Source organism: Phocoena sinus, chromosome 6 (assembly GCF_008692025.1).
Source record: "Phocoena sinus isolate mPhoSin1 chromosome 6, mPhoSin1.pri, whole genome shotgun sequence".
Taxonomy (NCBI): Eukaryota; Metazoa; Chordata; class Mammalia; order Artiodactyla; family Phocoenidae; genus Phocoena; species Phocoena sinus.
The window spans coordinates 86,627,827-86,647,482 of NC_045768.1; the positions used below are offsets into that span (position 1 = coordinate 86,627,827).

General features: G+C 43.1%; 1 protein-coding gene across 6 annotated transcripts in view; it reads left to right on the forward strand.

The window, feature by feature from the left end:
• Positions 1-19,656, forward strand: part of AOPEP (aminopeptidase O (putative)) — a 371,738-nt gene that overhangs the window by 84,953 nt on the left and 267,129 nt on the right. For all 6 annotated transcript variants that reach the window (XM_032636443.1, XM_032636442.1, XM_032636437.1 and 3 more), the window contains exons 4-5: positions 1,731-1,884; positions 9,578-9,823. In XM_032636443.1, the coding sequence (XP_032492334.1) occupies positions 1,731-1,884; positions 9,578-9,823 (400 nt within the window). The remainder of the gene's footprint in view (positions 1-1,730; positions 1,885-9,577; positions 9,824-19,656) is intronic.

Sequence of the window (19,656 nt, forward strand, 5' to 3'; positions counted from 1 at the left end):
TCCTTCAAGCCCAGAAGAAGCTACGCACATCATCAGGTTGTCTCCAGCATCACTGGATGTGGTTGTCTCTTTAAACAGGAGCATACCTTCAGCTTCTTAGTCAGCTGTGGAGGTAGTGATCTCAGGAGTGGCCATTCTCAATCTAGAATCAGGATCAAACTTACAAGCAAGTTTGAGAGAATGGCTGCCTCTGTAATGGGTTTCCAGCAGGATGCCCTTCTACATTTCTTCTTCAAGTATCTCCTCTAATAACTTCCAAACATGATATCATATCCTATTTATTCAAACTTGATATCATGTTTATTTTGTCATTGTTTCCTATTTAAAATTTTGTTTTTTATCAGAGAAGTTCTGTCATGTATTTCTTTGGATCTAAGTTGGTAGAGTTTCAGAGGGTAATAAATAATGACCCCACTAACCTTCCAAAGTTCAGAATTAGTTGAGAGACAAAAATCCAAGCATATAGAGACCAAAATCTAACCTATTACTGATTTTTACTGGTAAAGCACTTTAAAAAACATCATTAGAGGTCTGCTGGTCAATATAGGCATGGTAATATTTCTACCCTGAATTTGACATCTTATTCACTCATTGACCAAATTGGATGACCACAGGCCACTCTATAAGTGTTTAACCCTCAAAAACTTAAAACAAGAAAGAAAAGAATAGCTCCTCAAAGGCAGTCAGTAAGGGGTGGAAAGAGAGGCTAGGGGTGTTACTCTAGTGGAAGTTCCCCCCGTGGGAACATGAAGAGTGGAGAACTGTGTTCTATAATGTGAGGTGATACCAAATCCCTGAACACAGACCATTAATTTATAGCAGATGCTCAGAAAAAATAATATATTAAATCAGGTTGAGCGATACATTGAGATTTCAGTAACATTAAAATCATTTTCCCATCTTAGAAGAGAGGAAGCATAGTGTTACAAGTTTAGTCATTTGTTCCTTTGGTTAAAAAACCTTCATTATGGTTTGGACTAAGTGGAGGGTATACCTTTGGCTGTGGTAGGGAGCCCCAGCTACAAATTCCAGCCCTGTTACAAACTAGCTGGGAGTCCTTGGCTCCCCTGAACCTCTGTAGACCTGTTTTTCATCTGCTTAATGAGGAATTGGGACCACCCCAATACAGTAACAGATAAAAAGGGGAGGGATAAGACTGAACTTCCATAGATAAGTAGTTTCAGGGTTGGGACTAAAATCCAGGTACTTTCCTTCCCTAGTCTCATTGTTTTTTTACTATATGCATTTAGATTGACTTGAACTGAATTTAGACAAAGCAGTTTGGCAGCATAGAAGCGATCATTCATTTGTTCATTCACTCACTCATTCATTCATTCAACACAGCGTCTTCTTTTTTATGCCAAGTACCGTGCTAGGCAATACGGATGAGCCGTGTCCTTGACTCCATAGCAGTGTACAACCTCTGTCCTTACGCATTTGCAACTATTAGTGGCCACCTCGACCACCCTTCATTTATAGCCTCACTTGAAGGGCTTCAAACTGATCCCTGGAAGAGATCCAGATCTCCTTGGCTGTCTTGAATCCATCATCCCTGTTTTGCTTTCCCTGAGACCTAGAATAATGCCCCCACGGTTGACATGACCCACCTCCAAGAATTAGCTCATCCCAGCTTAGCACACAAGCTCTTCAAGTGACTAAAGAGAAAAATTACAGAGTAAGGTCTAGGACCATACATTGGCCTCATTATGTTTTCCTCTTTCTGTTTATAGGATGCTCAAGTTGGCATTACTACGTAACCATGCCAATGCCAGCCTCCACCTTCACAATTGCGGTAGGATCCTGGACAGAAGTGAAGCCAGAGATCTGCTCATCAAATGATCTGGCAACAGAGAGATCCTTCTCACCTTTCGAGGCTGACTTCAGGTTTGTACTTGGGAACCTGATGAAAAACAAACACTTGAGGGAGCAGTATGATGCATTTATTCCAAGCACTGGGAATGTGAGTCATTCCTGCTGAGAAATTAAACCAAAATATGATTAATCGAAGCAGGAAAAGCCCTGCTGGGAGAGAAAGAGAGTTGAGAGGCAGAAATGTGGGCATATTGTTTATGCAGAAAGAAAGAGAAAAGAAATATATATGAAATCCTCTGTGTAGTCAGGTGAAATATTTTTATATTTCATTAAGTCAACGGAATCTTCAGATTCAATACTTTCCTTCTACACCTTTTAACTTTGGTTTTCTGTACTTGTTCAAAAACACAACTTCATAGAAAGAAGTTGCTTGTCTGATGGATTACCTTGTAGGCCACTCTGCTGTTTTGGTTCCGAGACTGCTATTAGCAGTGCGTTTGTAGGGGCAGCCCTACAAACGTGGGGGGAGTCAGCCTCCTTAGGAGCACAGGACATGAGGAAGCTGTCAGACGGCCATTGGGTTATAAGAAGCCTGCCGGGTCAGGGCTCTGTTACCTTCAGCAGCAATGTCTTCTTTTTCAGGGTCGATCAGAGAAAATAAAAAAAAAATTTTTTTTAATTAGTATAGGCCTTAGGATATTTACTTGCAGCCTCCCGAGGCATTCACCTATTTCTAGTTTTCAGAGCCAATAGGGAGGAGAATGCACATATGAGGCACAGAAGTGTGCTCACTGGGCACTGTTGCATCATGCTTTATCCCTAGGACTTTGACAGCCGCCTCGGTTTAATCTTTTCTCCCGTTTACAGAAAGTCACCAAGTCAGTCCCTTTTGGTGGACAGTAATGATACAGATGCTTAGTTCATCTTTGAACACCAACTAAGATACGCTCTTCGTGCAAATTCCTTTCGTTTTATTTTGCTATGTTGCTTTCATTCTTACCACAGTGACAACAGTGGTTGGTATCCTTAGGAGATAAAGCCATTGAGGCCTCTCTTAACATAGGCACGACTTATTGCCCGCATTTACTTTTTGGAGGAAGGGACGTAATTTCTACTTGCTACTCAGTAGCTTGCCGATTTTGGACTGTCAGCCCTGAGCTATATAGAGGATCCTAGATTGCTTATTGGATTTTACTTATGCACTCTTGAGGGAAGAAGAGAATTGTGGACAGAAGTGACATGCTGCTTTCACGTGGGAACATTTAATTGCATGTGCAACCCTCCGATACTCTCTTCCCTTGTTACTGCGATCACAAAGTAGGCCTCACTTTGCAGTTGCAGGCAGCCTAGACTTCTGAGTGGGGAGGACAGGTGCCCTGGAGAGTCACTTGGATTCACAGTGCACTTGGTATGAGTGAGAAATAACCTTTTTTTCTGTTAAGCCACTGAAACACTGGGGCTATTTCTTACTGCAGCATATCCTAGCCTATCCTGAATTGATACAGAAGCCACTGGATGTGGCAGTCCGGGAAGGTCTTGATCTAAATGTCATCTCAGTTAGTTCTGAGGATAAGCCTATAAGTTAGATAGGCTTTATTATCTCCATTTTTCACATAGAGATACTGAAGCTTCAGACAGCAACTTGTTCATGTTCATAACCCTGCTGAGTTACAATGCCCAGATTCACATCTGGGCTTGACCCCCTAGACAGGTGATTCAGAATCTTGCCTGGGGACTTTTAAAAACTCTATGTAACATCCACACCTCACCTGGAGTCTGATCTACCTTCCCACCTGGAGAGTCAGCACCATGACTGAGCCACGGTTGTTGATTAGAACCTGTCATGTTGGAATAGAAAACAGAAGTTGAGAGCATTGCCTTTGAGGCCGAAGGTGCCATTGCTACTGATTGGGTATGTCTCTTTGGGCAAGCCGTACTTCCCTTCTCTGTAGAATGACGACTTTGTTCGGGGTTCTCAGATTCTTTGTGGTAGAGAAGCACTGTGGTCTTCATCTACACCCTCAGGACTCATTGACTCCTAGGGGAGGCGTGCATTGAAAAATGTGTGCCTTAGGAAGGGAGGCAAAAGCAAAGATAGAAATTTGTTATTTTGTCCTAGCCATATTCCCAGAGACACGAGGTGGGGGAGTGGGCAGCAGCCATTTCTCACGTGTGCTCTTTGCTGCCCAGAAGTAACTGCAGTGGCTTTTCACTCTTTTTGCACCCATAATTGCGATGGGAGCAGGATATGGACAGATTGAGTGGGGATTCTGGGAAGAGATGGTATCCGAAATTCCTAATGGGGTTTAGGGGAACGGGTAAATCTGTTTCCTCTTTTGTCCTCCTGAGTCAGAACCAATTGAGAAACAGACAGAAGGAGGGCAAGATAAAGGGCTTTTTTGGTTGACAGAAGCTGGACGGAGGGAGTGTTCAGGTGCACAGTTTCAGTGGGCTTTCTAGTACTTCATTTCCAAATTAGACAAACTTACCCACCCACCCAGTGACCCACTCAGCTGGACCTCTGCCAGCCTCCACAGATGCACACAGACTGCCCAACAGCCAAAAGTAACCCCTCTGTGGGCAAGCGGATTAAACAAGAGAAAGCCCAGAGTGGCAAGCCAGTCTGATCAGCTGTGGAGAGAGGTCAAGGGTACCACTCCGGGGAAGCATGTCCTTGTATGGAAACAAGGGCCTGCAGAATGGAGTCCCTCCCGCACGCCCTTCCACGTCTGACATGCTATGACTAAGTTTTCCCTCCGTTCATCAAAAATGTACTGCTGATAAATTAGTAGCTTACATTTGCTTAATCCTTCCCTGGCTGTGTGCTTCATGTGTGCTGTCTTTAGTCATCAAAGGGTGGCTTTGTGTTTTTATCCATTAAATCTTTGGCTCCATGCTAAGTTTGCCAACAGAGGTGCTCTGAAGTGCCAACCGCAGTGGTGTTTTTGGTTATGTTCACATCTGGTCCCCTTGGCTCCCCCCGCAATACCCTCCCGCCCCGCTGCCCTTTTCTACTTCAAACCTTCCTAAGACCGCCAGTTCAATTCATGTAAATGTAACGTATACAGGGGCCTTATATACCACAGGCTTGCGTTTGACTGAAGTGTTCATCTGGGTCCCAGAAATTTGACCAAAGTATTGGTCACTGAACTTTTGATCACTGTTCATGTGGCCTAAATTATGGGAAGAACATTCTCTCTTCCAGCTCCAGTTCCACACATGCTCTAGCCCATTCTGGGTGAGCAAATACGTTAGTTAACAGGCACTTAGGTAAACTTTTGAAAGTTTATCAACTTTCTTTGGCTGCAGTATAACCTTCTCCAGCCACAGGGGAATCTTTGTGTTATGTTTAACCTCGTAAAAGGCCTTTGTTAAAGCATTGTCTTCACTTGGGGGCCATAGTCTAAGCACGACATGGAAACTTGGATAAAGTTCAGAGGACTCAGGAAAAATGATTGAAAGCATGGAAAGCAGGCAACCCAAAGAAGAAAAGCCATTGAGGTTGTTCATTCTAAAGAAGGGAAGACTTGGTAGGGGAAGAGGTCTTCTTTAGAGTTGTAAAGGCGATGAAAAATTCCCTTGTGGACCTTGGAGGATGAATGCTGTTTCTATCTCTTTGAGAGTCTGGAAAAGAAGGAATAATATATATATAACGTATTATACATATATATAAATCATAGGAAAAAATGCCGATTTCCAGTACACCCTTCACTATGAGAGAAGCCTTTCCATATCTTTCTGGCTTGGTTTGATCTCTCCAGCCCTTGTTCCCTCAAGGTATTTCGGCTTTCTGTCTCTTACTGCACCCATCTCAATTTGCTTTGCAATGTACTGAATGCCCTTAGAAAATGCATCCAGCTTCCAGACACTACTACATCACTGTATATATCGACATCATTGTCAATAATTCATTGGGGGCTGGTGCTGGGATTTTGAACACTCGTGATTTTTACGGTAAGCAAGCATCTAATCCGCTTGCTGAAATATGTTAATAAATTGTGTAAACTGTGTCACTGTACCTCTCAGAATTTACAATTTTTTCTCCCAAGAGAAAAAGCTCCTCAAAGATAGGGTTGGAGGGCTTCCCTGGTGGCGCAGTGGTTGAGAGTCCACCTGCCGATGCAGGGGACGCGGGTTCATGCCCCGGTCCGGGAGGATCCCACATGCCACGGAGCGGCTGGGCCCGTGAGCCATGGCCACTGAGCCTGCGCGTCCGGAGCCTATGCTCCGCAACAGGAGAGGGCACAGCAGTGAGAGGCCCGTGTACTGCAAAAAAATTTTTTTTAAATATAGGGTTGGAGATTTATTCATACATGTGTACACAGCAGCATCCTCTGAGGTGCCTTGAATAGAGCAAGGATGCTGGAAATATTTACTAAATTGTCAGGTTGAACCGAGGAAGGGGTTTTTGAGTAAAGGCTATGCATTCCCAAGGGAGACTTTTCCAGCCATTCCTTTTGAACCTATGACAGGGAAACGTTTGTGTCAGGTGGTTCTAGTTCAGAACCTTCTTGAAACAAGAGGATGGCTGAAGGAGAACTTCCTGACAGTTTTCAATCTTGGGATTATGAGTAAAACACGGTCACTCTCACTCCTTGGAAGGACCTCTTATAAAATAATTTCAGCCTAGAAATTGTATGAGAGGGAACCAGTGACCAGGTTCCCATCATTTACTAGCCTAACATATATTTCACCAGTTCTTCCCACTCTTGCCCATTAATGGGCAATAACTACAAAAAGGAGCAGGAAGGGCTTCCCTGGTGGCACAGTGGTTGAGAGTCCGCCTGCCGATGCAGGGGACGCGGGTTCGTGCCCCGGTCCGGGAAGATCCCACATGCCGCGGAACGGCTGGGCCCATGAGCCATGGCCGCTGAGCCCGCGCGTCCGGAGCCTGTGCTCCGCAACGGGAGAGGCCACAACAGTGAGAGGCCTGTGTACCGCAAAAAAAAAAAAAAAAAAAAAAAGGAGGAGCAGGAAGCCAGAGAACCACATACCACCTGAGCTCAGCTTCGAAAAAAATCCAGGGTCCCAGTTAACTCAAGAAGCATCATGAAGTATGTAGAGAAGGAGGGTCAGCAGTGAGGAGCTTATGATGATTCACGATGTGATGAAAAGAATAGTTCTTACTCTTTAGGAATGTTGTGTGGATTAATTGGGATAATGTACATAAAGTGTTCAGAACAGTGCTTGGCACATAGTAAATGTTCAGTAGCAGTTGTGGTAGGAGTTATTGTTGTTTATTCTTATTATAGTTAGTATTACAGATTATTAATTAACAATCGAATATTATTAATAATCTGTACTATTAATATATTTACTCTGGTTACAAGTCTGGGCACAAGGAAGAGGTATTTACAAATGCTTGATTTGTTGGTATTGAGAGTATATTGGAGCAGGCACATACACAGAGATTAATAACTGAAGGTTAGTGTGAGAGGAAGAGACCGCACCTTTGAGTTGATACTGGTTCTGTGGAAGACTATTCTTGACTCTATGCAAGTACGGTGTTGCCTCGCTGCTTCAGGAACATGGCTGTTGTATGAAGAGGGGCTTCTGTGGTGGGTTGTCATGGAATCACAGAGCCAGAAGAAATCTTAGAAACCATTTTAGGTTTTATGTTTGTTTGGTTTTAATTAAAGCATAATTAACATACAGCAGAATGCATGGATCTTAAGTATTTGGCTTGATGAGCTTTTGATGATTGTATGTACCCTAAACCAGACAGAGAACCTTCCATCAACCCCGTGAGTTCCCTCACACCCCCTTCCAATCAATTCCTCCCCTCCCCCCAGCAGCCACTTTTGTGAGACCATGTTAAGAGATGAGGAAAAAAGAGGCCCCAGATACTGAGTTGCTTGCCTCAGGTCACAGCTAGCCAGTCTGAGAACAGACTCTGAAGCCTAGGTTTCCTGATCCCCACGTTAGGGACACACGTGTGGCTTCCCAGATGCCATTTCCATTTTTATTGGGAGCCTTAATGGTCTCACATAGCTTGATTATAGCTAGATTGCCTTAAAGTCCTGCATATTCTCCCAGGCTTTGATTATGAAAAATGGCGCTGATTCACACAACCGGAATGACCTTCATTACCCTGGCTAGTGCCGTTCCTGTCCAGAGAGACTTTAACTCACCTTTCCATTTGAACGAAGTGGCTTTTTTGGGTATACCTTTGGCTACCCCAAACTATTCTCTAACCTTTGATTGAATTGCTGCACCAGCACAGTACTTGTCATTAGGTGGACAGTTGCAGCCTTTTCAGTTAGATGTTTACCAATAGGCACCTATACTCACTCTCTGTAAGGCAAGGTTATCAATCCAGGGACTTTGGCTAGCGTTCAATGTCAGTAATGATGTTCTTCCTGTCACTTTATCCTGGCAGAAGTTTTTATAGGTCTCCACCCATTTCTCTTACCATAAACTGTGGTGAAATGTCATCAGTGTTGGAAGCTGTGTTCTATGTCCCAGGCTGGTGGAGGGCAAGGCTTATCTCCATAGCTGCGTGGACCTCCTTGGGAAGTGCTGGCCTTGGATGGGTGAAAGGCACTTCAGAAACGTGGAGAGGAATTATTGTTGCAGTCTGCCCTTATTGGGATGTGCCAGAATTTTCAGGTTTTTCAGTATTCAGTATGAATCTAATAAGCACCTATGGTTAGAATTATAATTTGTAAATTTAAATTAGAGAGGCTTTCCATTCTGTTTGAATAAAGGATGTGTTAACCGGTGGAAAAATAGAGTTTCCTTTGATGTTGGTTTCTTTGGGTAGATAAGTTCTCTTGAGGCCTCTGAGTCAGGTTCTAGGAATTCTTTTTCAGCTCCACCTTTGACAGAATAACTGGCAGTGGTCAGATGGTATGGGCTGGGCTCTGGTCTGTTTCCTTAAAAGGTTGATTCAGTTAAATTTGTATTGAAAGTGGATTGGGGGAAATACTGTATCAAAGTGCCTCTGTATTCCTTAACAGCACAACTCCTGATGGCCTTTGTAAAGAACAGCTAGGTTACTTTTCAGTAAAATGGATTGTATTCTTTTGAAAAGCTTTGTCATTTGGTTCGCGTGATACATCACTGAGTCTGTATCTTTTTTTTTTTTTTTTTTTTTTATGCGAGCCTCTCACTGTTGTGGCCTCACCCTTTGCGGAGCACAGGCTCTGGACGCTCAGGCTCAGCGGCCATGGCTCACGGGCCCAGCCTCTCCGTGGCATGTGGGATCTTCCCAGACCGGGGCTCGAACCTGTGTCCCCTGCATCGGCAGGCAGACTCTCAACAACTGCGCCACCAGGGAAGCCTGAGTCTGTATCTTTTATTGTAGAACATTTCAGAGTGAGATCTTTAACTTGGTTGCACTGTCCCTTCCTTTCTGAGTTGCAAATTGTCCCTGAATTGGAGAAGATTTTCCCCGTAGTGACATTTGAAAGGCACGTTTCTGAGGGCAGGAAATTGCTTTTTATTTTGGTGGGGGGTTGTTTTGTTATTTTGAATCTTGGAGGTTCCCCCTATTTATTCTAAAAGAAGATTTTACTACTTTTACTTAGCTTAGATTGAAAATAGTCGATTCAGCACATTGATAAGTATTTTGACCTGTCATTTTTCACCACTGTGCAGAAACAGACAAGCCAAGAACCAAAATGAACTGCTTTGCTTATAAGCCCATCAGAGCCACTGTCTCCTAGAAGTTGTCTGTGTCTGTGAGAGTTCCTCATCTCCATGGCAAGGGGAATAAACCTGATTTACCAATAAAACGCATCTACTTATTTCGTGTTGTTCCCAGGTATGTTGGTGGTTGTGGTCACATGGAATACCCCTGCCGCTTCCAGAATGCTTCTGCCACCACCCAGGAGATAATTCCTCATCGGGTCTTCGCTCCAGTGTGCCTGAAGGGTGCCTGCCAAGAGACCCTTCTGCCGCTGATCCCTCCTTGCCTCTCAGCAGCACACTCTGTCCTGGGAACACACCCATTCTCCAGGCTGGATGTACTCATTGTTCCTGCCAACTTTCCGAGTCTGGGGATGGCCAGGTACGTTGTTCTGTTGTGGCTCTGTGGAAGTTTTTTGACTACTTCTTGCTTTCCCTGAGCTCTGTCAGAGCAATCGTTTGATTAGGTTGGAAGGGCCATCTCACTGCTCCCTTGAGGGATGGTGTGTGTATACTCCACCACGCATGAGCCTTTGGGTGTCATGGGTTCAATTCAGTTGTCTTGAGAGTAAACACTCACATCGTTGCTGGGATTGAGAACACACTGTGCCCCCAGAATGGTGTATGTTGGATTGTGGCTAATCAGGGGCTAGTTAGCTCAGGTGGTGAGACCATGATGCTAACGAGCCCAACGGTCATAGCTCTGGGCAGAGGAACACAACTTGGTTCTAGAGCACAGGCTGCTCGAGTAATCCCGACCAGCTGTCTCATGCATTCTCACCACTGGTCACAAGGGCAACGACTTGAGAGCCCCTGTGTCAGAGAGACTGTGGATGAATCAGTGTAAATCTATCACGGCTGCTAGAAAAACAGCTCAAAGCAGATGGCTCACTGGGGAAGGTTAGGGGGGTCACTTGTCTTGCTACTATTTTTTAATATAATAAATGTATTATTCTGACTGTCATCCCAGTTTAGTTCCTATGGAAAATCAAGACCTGAAAGTTGAACCTTTTCCTATATGTAATTTATGCCTAAAATTCATTCATTAATGCTGTTGATCATTCAGTAATAGGTAACTGCGTTTCACTCAGTGTTTTACTTGGTTATGTACTCAGGATTTTCTTGGTTCTATTTCTGTTTGAAAATCTTAATCATTAACAGTGAATATGCTCGACTAAGGATGGGAAAAATAAGCTCATCAAAACATGTGACTTTAAGTTTTTCCCTATTAGTCAAGGAAATTCCTGCTGCCAATTAATTTCTATGCTTTAGAACAGCTGTCATTCGTGGTGTTTTCCCTGAAAGCTGCACACATTCTTAGTGAAACCCATGAGTAGAAAAGAACTGACCAGAACATTTGCTTTTGATCTTTACTATATACGTATACTTTTTAAAAGCTGGCTGGTAGTTTTAATCCTTGATGAGGTCTGAGAAGGTCATTTAGACTGACGTGTATCCTATATTCATGAAGATAATGGGAATGTAAAAACTAGGATCGTTATATATATTTGGTTATGTGCCTCATGTAATTGTCTTGGTTGTCTATATATAGAATTTGTCTTAACAAGGGGTCTTCTTTGGTCCCTTTGAAGAGACTGCTGGACTTAATTTGAGTGGAATTACTGGCAAAGGACGGGTCGTTCGTTAAATGTGTCTGATTTGTACACCGTTTTGAGGGACCGTGTTTATTTGGGAGTTTTTAGCACTTTATGAGAGTTGCAGTTTTTCAGGGCATGTTTGCTAACAGTTCCATGTTCTGACCTGAGGGAACCAGAGGCATAGTATTTTTCATACAGAGAAACTTATTTATTTTCTATAGCTCCTTTCTGGTATCAGTCTGCCAAAACCAGAATTTGTTGACCTGTAGGCCAATCTATAAAGCTTTTCTTTTTAAGTTTGTGTGCCCAAGCTGTGTGTTTGCTTCTTTTTGAGATACTTAAATTGATTTAAACATGCCTAAATCTGTTTTTTTAACGTAGTAAGCCTAAGTACCCTATGGCCAAATGGTACTGGGCACAAATGTCAAAAACTGTGATGGTGATAATAACTTAGCAGGAACAAGACTGCTTTTATGCTTAAAAACAGGAGAACCGTACATTAAAAAATTTGTGGTTGGTTGTCAAATACCATTTTTTTTCCTTCTTTTTAGACTGTAGAAATAGTCTGCCCTGGTCTAGATGTTTTCCTGGGCTTAGTTACCTCTCCCTGTATTTGAACAGTGGAGGGGGGATTGTGGTATCTTCCACTGCCAGTTGGGGGTACGGAGGCACTGTTTTTCCTAACTCTGACCTAAATTGATTCCACTTGCTTGGCTTGACTCTCTCGGGATCCCCACACCTTGAGCCACATGCAACTGAGTGAGGTTTATGACTCAGCTGGCTCCTGGGGCCCTGTTGCCTTATTTATGGTCAAATCTTTGCTTGGGGCTCTATAAAGCAAACTGACACAAAAATGACAGTCTTGTAGGTCAATTCTGTACCCTAAAGAGGAGTAGAGAAACCCCAAGTCTAGTAGGAGCCACTCAAGAAGACGTCTAAGAGAAAAACAAATACCGTATGGTAACACATATATATGGAATCTTAAAAAAAAAAAAAAATGGTACTGATGAACCTAGTGGCAGGGCAGGAATAAAGACGTAGACATAGAGAATGGACTTGAGGACACGGGCTGGGGAGGGGAAAGCTGGGGCGAAGTGAGAGTAGTGTCGACATATATACACTACCGAATGTAAAATAGTTAGCTGGTTGGGAAGCAGCCGCATAGCACAGGGAGATCAGCTCGGTGCTCTGCGACCACCTAGAGTGGTGGGATGGGGAGGGTGGGAGGGAGGCTCAAGAGGGAGGGGATATGGGGACATGTGTATGCATATGGCTGATTCACTTTGGTGTACAACAGAAACTAACACAGTACTGTGAAGCAGTTATACTCCAATAAAGATCTATTAAAAAAAAAAGACATCTACTCTGAAATTTGCCATTGTCCTATTAGTTGTAATGCACTGGAGATCAAAGGATTCCTTGGTAAATTAAATGCTTCTTTCCTGAGTCCACATTTTATAAACATGTATGTAAGATCATAAATTCCATACCTCTGGATTTCTTTAGTGACTAGGTCTTAATCATAATGAATAACATTTTTTTACATAAACTTAGTATTCTTTTTTAGTAGATGACATTAAGCAGTCCCACATGAACTAAAATGGGTGAATTATTAATAAAAGTTTTAAAAACTTTGGGGATAATATCCATAATGATTTCACTGTATTTTACATATTACATATCATAGTTCACATGAATAACCTTAAAACTCTCCACTCTGAGTCTGTTTTTGAGCCTGATTCTGATATTTCAGTAAAGCAAGAAAAAACATTTGTACAATTTGAATGTATGATAATGACAAATCAACTTATAGCAAAGTAAATAATAAAACAACTGTTTAGAATTTGGAGTGTTTTTCACTCGAAATAGCAGTAAGTAGAACATTTATCAATACTGCACTTTGTGATTTTTGTCACCTTTTAATATACTAGGAACTGTTACTTATCAACCCCTCCAGGGGAGAGATACTTTCATTCTATTCTGATTTTAAGAAAAATGACTAGTTTGCCTCTAAGGCACTATTCACAGTTCCACTCCCATCCTTTTCTCATTTTGTAAATGTGGGCTTTCTGTTTTTGTTTCATGTTACTTTTGCCTTCTATAAAGGCTGAATCTGCCATATGAGGAGCTGTGGAGTGTACATTTCTTGGATTGAGTAACATGTTACCTAAACAAAGATAAGAATGCATTTTAAATGAGTCTCCAATGTATAGAACAACTCTCTTCATGTTGGTGTAATTAGCATTCTGTCATTTTCATTGTGTCCTCTTATTTTCTCAAATGTCTCAGCCAGGCATTGACTAGTAAGCCTAATTTCCTAGGTATTGCGAAATTCATGAAAGGAGTTCGTCATCCTCCTTACACTCTTTGTTATAATAATAATAATGTTAATGGAATAATATCCTGGAATCAGATTTATGACAGTTGTCTCAAAATTAACACCTCAGTCTTACCTCTGTGTATGTTTGTAATAAGTGCTTTGCTCCACCATTTGTCTTTCAGCGGTTCACAATTACATGTCACGGGGTGTAATTAGGTTGGCAGAACTACCTTGCTGACATCGAAATACGTTCTTGTTTTTTTTCCTCCTCTATTTGAATTGGAAGAATCTTCTGCAAATCATTTCAGAGTGGTTTTATGTATAGAGCATTGAATAAAAAAGCCATGTCCTCTATGGCTGTGCTTCCCCCTTCTACCATTCATGTGTAGTTTCACCCCAGTCCTTCTTGGAAAACTGGGGACAAAAAAAAAAAAAAAAGGTAGCAGTGTGGTTGATGATAGGTGACCAATTCTGCTTTGATCTTTTTCCCTCTGGTTCTGTACCAGATTGTCTCGTTCATCAGTTCATTTGTTTGTTTATTTATTCATTTATTCATTCATTCTTAAAGTTCTATTAAGCGCATACTGTGTGCCAGGTAGGATTTAAGATGCTGAGTCTACAAGGGTGAACAAGGTTGATGAAATCTCTGTCATTACGGAACTTACATTCCAGTCGGGGAGAAAATAGTATACATGAAAACAAACAACTAAGATGTGTGCTATGAAGAAAATATAGCCACATTAAGTGACAGAGTAACTGGGGACCAGTAGCATCGTTAGGGTGAAGAGGCAAAGGCTTCTTTAAAGAGTGACTTTTGCAGTGAGACTGAAGAACAGGAAGGAGCCAGTCTTGTGGTAATCTGGTGGGAAAGCAACTCAGGCTGAGGGAAGTTCAAGTCCAAAGGCCCCAAGGGAACCGTTGTAATGGGCTGGAGGGTCAGAAAGAAGGCCAGCATGACTAGAGGGCAATGAGCTTTTAGAATGGCTTTCCTTAGACTCATTTTGGGCACCAGGAAATGCCGTGGTCCTGCAGGGCTTGGGTCACCTGAGCCACCTGTACACCCATGTGAGGAAAGTGAGGGAGAGCCACTAAGACAGGGCAGAGGTTGAGCAGAGATTGATGGTTCCACGCAGTCCTGCGTATATGGAGAGAGTTGTCAGAGAGGTCAAATCGTTTCTCAGCTTTCTGGGGACCAGTGGTGCCATAGCATCTTGTGACTGACTGACTGGAGCCTGACTTGGCTTAGCATCTACTGTGCTTGAGCAGAATGCTCCATCGAGGGGGCATCAGAGCGCTTGGCACCCAGACTGGCAACTCTCCCCAGTGGCTGCTGGTTGATCCCTTGCAAGTTTTTTTTTTTAACACAGCAGGTCACAAAGAGGGAGGCATTATTTATATGTTTGCTCAGCCTAATTTTTAAGGCTTTAAAAGACTGAACAAAAATAGGACTGATAGATAAAGAACATAGAGAAATAATTATCAATTACTGAAATATGTTCAGTGCACTTCACAGTGGAGCAAAACTATAAAGCTCCCAATTACACATGACTTGTTCTTAAAAGATTGGATTGTGCAATAAAAGGCTTCTGAATGCTTGTAAGAGTTGCTGACTGTTGCATGCCCAATTTTCTTAAGTGCCTCAATTTGCGAATAAGCGGTGTGCACATACATGCCCAAGAATGAATGTGACCGAGCTCTCCTTCCACCTCCTCCTCCTGGGGTTAGACAGGGTATTGCCCCGTTTATTCTTATCTCCCAGCCAGTGTGTAATAGAATAAGCAAAACATAACATGCTGGTACAAAGGGCCTGTTGTTTTCAGCCTTCTAATTGTGCTCCTTTCTGTTGGGGAAGGAAGCGGTCGTAAATTTTTGTCATTATCTTAAGTAGCAAGGTTTCACAGTTTTGGGAATTTTTCTTTACTTGTTCTTTGTTAGCTTCTACTTGAAGTTTTGGCTCCCCTAAACCAAAAACTGCTATACATTTGGGCAATCCTCTTGTAAATTTCAGGGGCTGTGACCCCTTGATTTCAAGGCAGGATGCAACCACCATAGGGATTCTTTCCTTGGGGAAGCTGATTTTGAGCCAGAAATTAGTGTACCTTTCGGTTCACCAAGGTTGCCAGCTCCTCTGCTCTCTCTGATGTGCTGTGGATTTTGGGGTCTATGTGTGGGTTTAAGTTCTTTGTTATTGTTGCTGTTTGTTTCCCAGACTTTAATAAATTCTTCTTTCTGCATGGATTGTTTTAAAAAGTATTTTGAAGGAGGACTTCTTTCCCTGTTTTCCTCTATAACTCTTTTCTGTTTTTACAAACAGGTGGGTGTGAATGATAGAAAGCAGCTCATACCTTCTTTTTTTCCTGTAAAATGTTAATCCTTTGTTTACTGGCACCCCTGCCATTGCTGGAGCAATGAGCAAATAGGATACGTTGTGAGTAGCAAGGTCCACAGGTCCACACTAGGGGCCTCAGGCCCCCTCAGATGCTTCCCCTTTGTTGCTTTCTTTGTGTTTATTTCTCCACTCTGTTTTCTATTTCTATTTTTCTTCTTAAGAAAATTACCTGACTTTATTTTCCTCCTATCTTATAGAGAAGGGCTTTCCCCCTCTAATGTGTTCTGGTTCTTTCATTTTTCTCTCTTGAAATAGAAGCAGGTATTCATTCATAAGGTGATGTTCTTCTGGGACTCTGGAAGCCCTTGACTGTGACTATTTGGTTAGTTTTGACAATATCAGTCTGTAGTGATTGAGACAGGAGTGAAGAGGTTTGCGTATGCTACATTCTTTACAGCGCAGGTACAGGAGAATATATGATGTCCCCAAGTCACTTAGAGCTGGGAAGTCAGAGACCGAAGTAAAAGGGCCTCATCCTGGGATGGCTGTCAGAGCCTGGGGTTCAGACTTAGGCAAGACTTATCTGTAACCCTCTCTGGGGTATATATATTTGCTTCAAGGTCCCCCTGTAGAATCATAGTGTCATGGAGTCTAGTTGAAGATCAGTGTTCACTATGGGCTCGCTTTGAGGCAACCATAGAATCTGGGTACCGGGCAAATTCCTGGATCACATGAGTATGTTGGGGCCAGATTCTCTGTATAGAGGAACAGCAGGCAGAGTGAACTCACAGCTTTTGGCTTAGCCAGAATCTTCTTCTTGCCATCAAACAGCTGCGCTGCTTGTCAGATCCCGAAGTAGCGTTTTATCACCATTTTACTACAGTTCCTCACCCTCTGAAAGATTACGCTTAAGTGTTTTGTCTTCTTTGAACTGTTCTCCACACACATAGACTGAACAGTCCTACCTTCAGAGGACACTGCTGGGGCCATTCTTCAAGAGAAGTTGTCAGGCCTTTGAAAGGCCTTCCTGAAGCAATCATCCATCTACCTACATTTGTAATCTCCTCTCTCTATTGATGTCATCATAGGCCCCTAATCTTTTCCAGCCCTCGAGCCTGAGGTGGCCAGTTGGCCCTACTTTTCCATCTTTCCATTGCAAAGAAAAGCCTTGTATTTTTTTCTCCTCTCAGTTATTTCTCTACAGAAGCACCATTACTGAATAAAACATACATTCCTTGGGCGAAAAAGTACCATGGAATTGAATGTGCAAAGTTGTCTGAGTTGGAATATTACCAATCTTGTGCGTTCTCCCTCCTTGAAGCACTTCACAGAGTGAGCAAATGCTCCTGGCTTCTGGACTGTGTTGTGTGTGCATGTGGCCATGGAGCGGTGTATGTATTTCTCTTAGGGCTAGACTCCTTTTAGGGAAAACACCAACTCCGGAAACAGTTCTCAGGCAAGGCACAATCTATGAATGGCTCTGCTCAAGGGAACATTGCCTCTGTTGTATGATAGCCATTGTGCATCTGGAACCCACCACCGTCTGAGCCCCAGAAGCCTGTTTGCGTAAAGTGGGTAAGAGATTGCCTTGTCAATTTACCCACCCCTAGAATGTAATTGGAAGAGTATCCCAGCTACTTTTCTTAAAAAGAAGCATTAACTTTAAAAGGCCAAAGATGTGAGGAAACACTCCTTTAAAAGTGTGTTACTTTTTAAAAAATTGATTAACTTGTGGGATTTGTGGGTACACTGAAAAGGTCGACTCTGATTTAACCCCAGAGTGGAGCTTGAAGAAGCTTGAAATAGAAACATTATATTTCTTGGTTAACTAACCATTCTGTTTATCAAGGTGCCTCCTCAGAGAGTCTAGACATTGTTCTGGAAAGACAGAATGCCAAATTTGCCCTTTGTGTCCCCAGTCAGCTTGCTGAAAATTATCACGTCCCCTTTTCACCACTAAAATGGAAATCTTGGAATTCCATTTCGTGAGAGTGTGAATGATACTCGGGCTCCCCAGCCAAAACTTAGGTTGGCCAAGGAAGTCAGGGTGCTCTTGTGAGCCTGGAGACTCACCACAAGGCCTCTGTCCCTTAGAGGCCTGCTTGCTGAGAGATGCGGACTACGGTCGGCGGATCCTAGTTTTTGAGTTAGTCTCCCCTAAGAGGAGACCCCGAGCACCTGCTCTGAGGATGAGTCAGCTGCAGTTTCTAGCTTTTATCAAACATGTGCAATTCGGCAGCTGGAGAGGATGCACGGGCAAAGCCAAGGATTCGTTCAGTAGACTCATATCAACCGACAGGTATGATGAATGCTGATGATTCTCTGGCTCCAAGGAAATATGAAATCTTTAGCCGAAATCAGGATTTTCTACCTAGGTTCCAAGAAGACTAGTCTTGTGGAGTGTTTATAATGTGGGAAAAGGAACTGTGGGTTAATTAGGTAACCCACAAAGTTAAAAGGGAGTCTTTACTGGAGGGCTTCTAAGAAAGCCTTTAATATCCTTATTATCCTGATTTAATATCCTGTCATATATGTGCCTCTCAAAGACAGGGCCATAATATGCAGGATTCCCCCAAATCTTATGCCCAGGGACCCCCCTTTACCATACTCATTTTCCTCTATAACTCTTTTCTGTTTTTACAAACAGGTGGGTGTGAATCATAGAAAGCAGCTCCTACCTTCTTTTTTTCCCGTAAAATTTTAATCCTTTGTTGTGGCTGCTGGGCCGTTGTGGTCTCAAGAAAACCACCTCCTCAAAACACACTTTAGGAAGTGATTCTTGGGGAAGAAATATCTTGGAGCCCATTGTATAGCTGGCTGCGGAATCCAGCTTTCATGCTGTCAGTAGCAGTTGCGGACTTGCCGTGTGTCAGGCACTGCTCAAAGGCCTTGCTTTACAGCAGTGAAGAAGATGGGGTCACCATTTAGTTCAGGAGGTCGCACACTTTTCTGACTATATGTCAATTTTTGAACAATCACCCTTTCCACATATTTATATTTATTTATTTGTTGTATACATTTAGTACGGTGTTAATATATTAGGTATATTATAAAATACACACAAAAATGGAAACTTAAAAGTTTCCATAAGAAGAAAACAATTATGAAAGGAAGTTTTAACATTTCTCCCTGCACATCATTGGGTTGGCTAGTGCCCTAGGGTCTCTGCAGCTACCTGGGTCCCACCACGGAGACTCTGATTCAGTAGGTTTGAGGTGCCGTCTTGGCATCTGGTATGTTAACACTTCTGCCCAGGTGATTCTGCTGCAGGTGTTATTTTGTGGGGACTGTGAGGGTGTCTCTGGACAGGTAAGTGTCTTTTGGGTAGTTTTCACAGACTCTACACCCTGCCGTCTTCTCTCAGGTGAGCATGTTAGACTGAGGAAAGAGGATGGTGGGGAAGCTCCTTGGTGATGCTGTCTGCTTGTCTGTTATTCATAAGGAATGTGTTCCCCAGGAGCTGGCTCCAGTGACAGGCTAGAATCCCTGGCAAGTCACTGGGCCTCCCTGGCCCAGTTTTCTTCTCTGGAAAAGTAAGGGGCTGATTTAGAATCGCCTGCAGAGTGTCTTAGAGCCTTAACATTCTTTGATTTGATTAGGTTTGAGTTATATTTTGAACACGAGTGGGGGTGACTCAGTTTCATTCAGTGATTTACACACAGGTATATTTTCTTTTTTCTTTTTCTTGCGGTACACGGGCCTCTCACAACAGTTGTGGCCTCTCCCGTTGCGGGGCACAGGCGCCGGACGCGCAGGCTCAGCGGCCATGGCTCACGGGCTCAGCCTCTCCGCGGCATGCGGGATCCTCCCGGACCGGGGCACGAACCCGCGTCCCCTGCATCGGCAGGCGGACTCTCAACCACTGCGCCACCAGGGAAGCTCTGTTTTCCTTTTGACGTAAGGGCTAGTTAGATCACAAGCCTGCGATTTCCTTGCACTTGGGCACCTGAGCCGCAGTAGGCATTTAA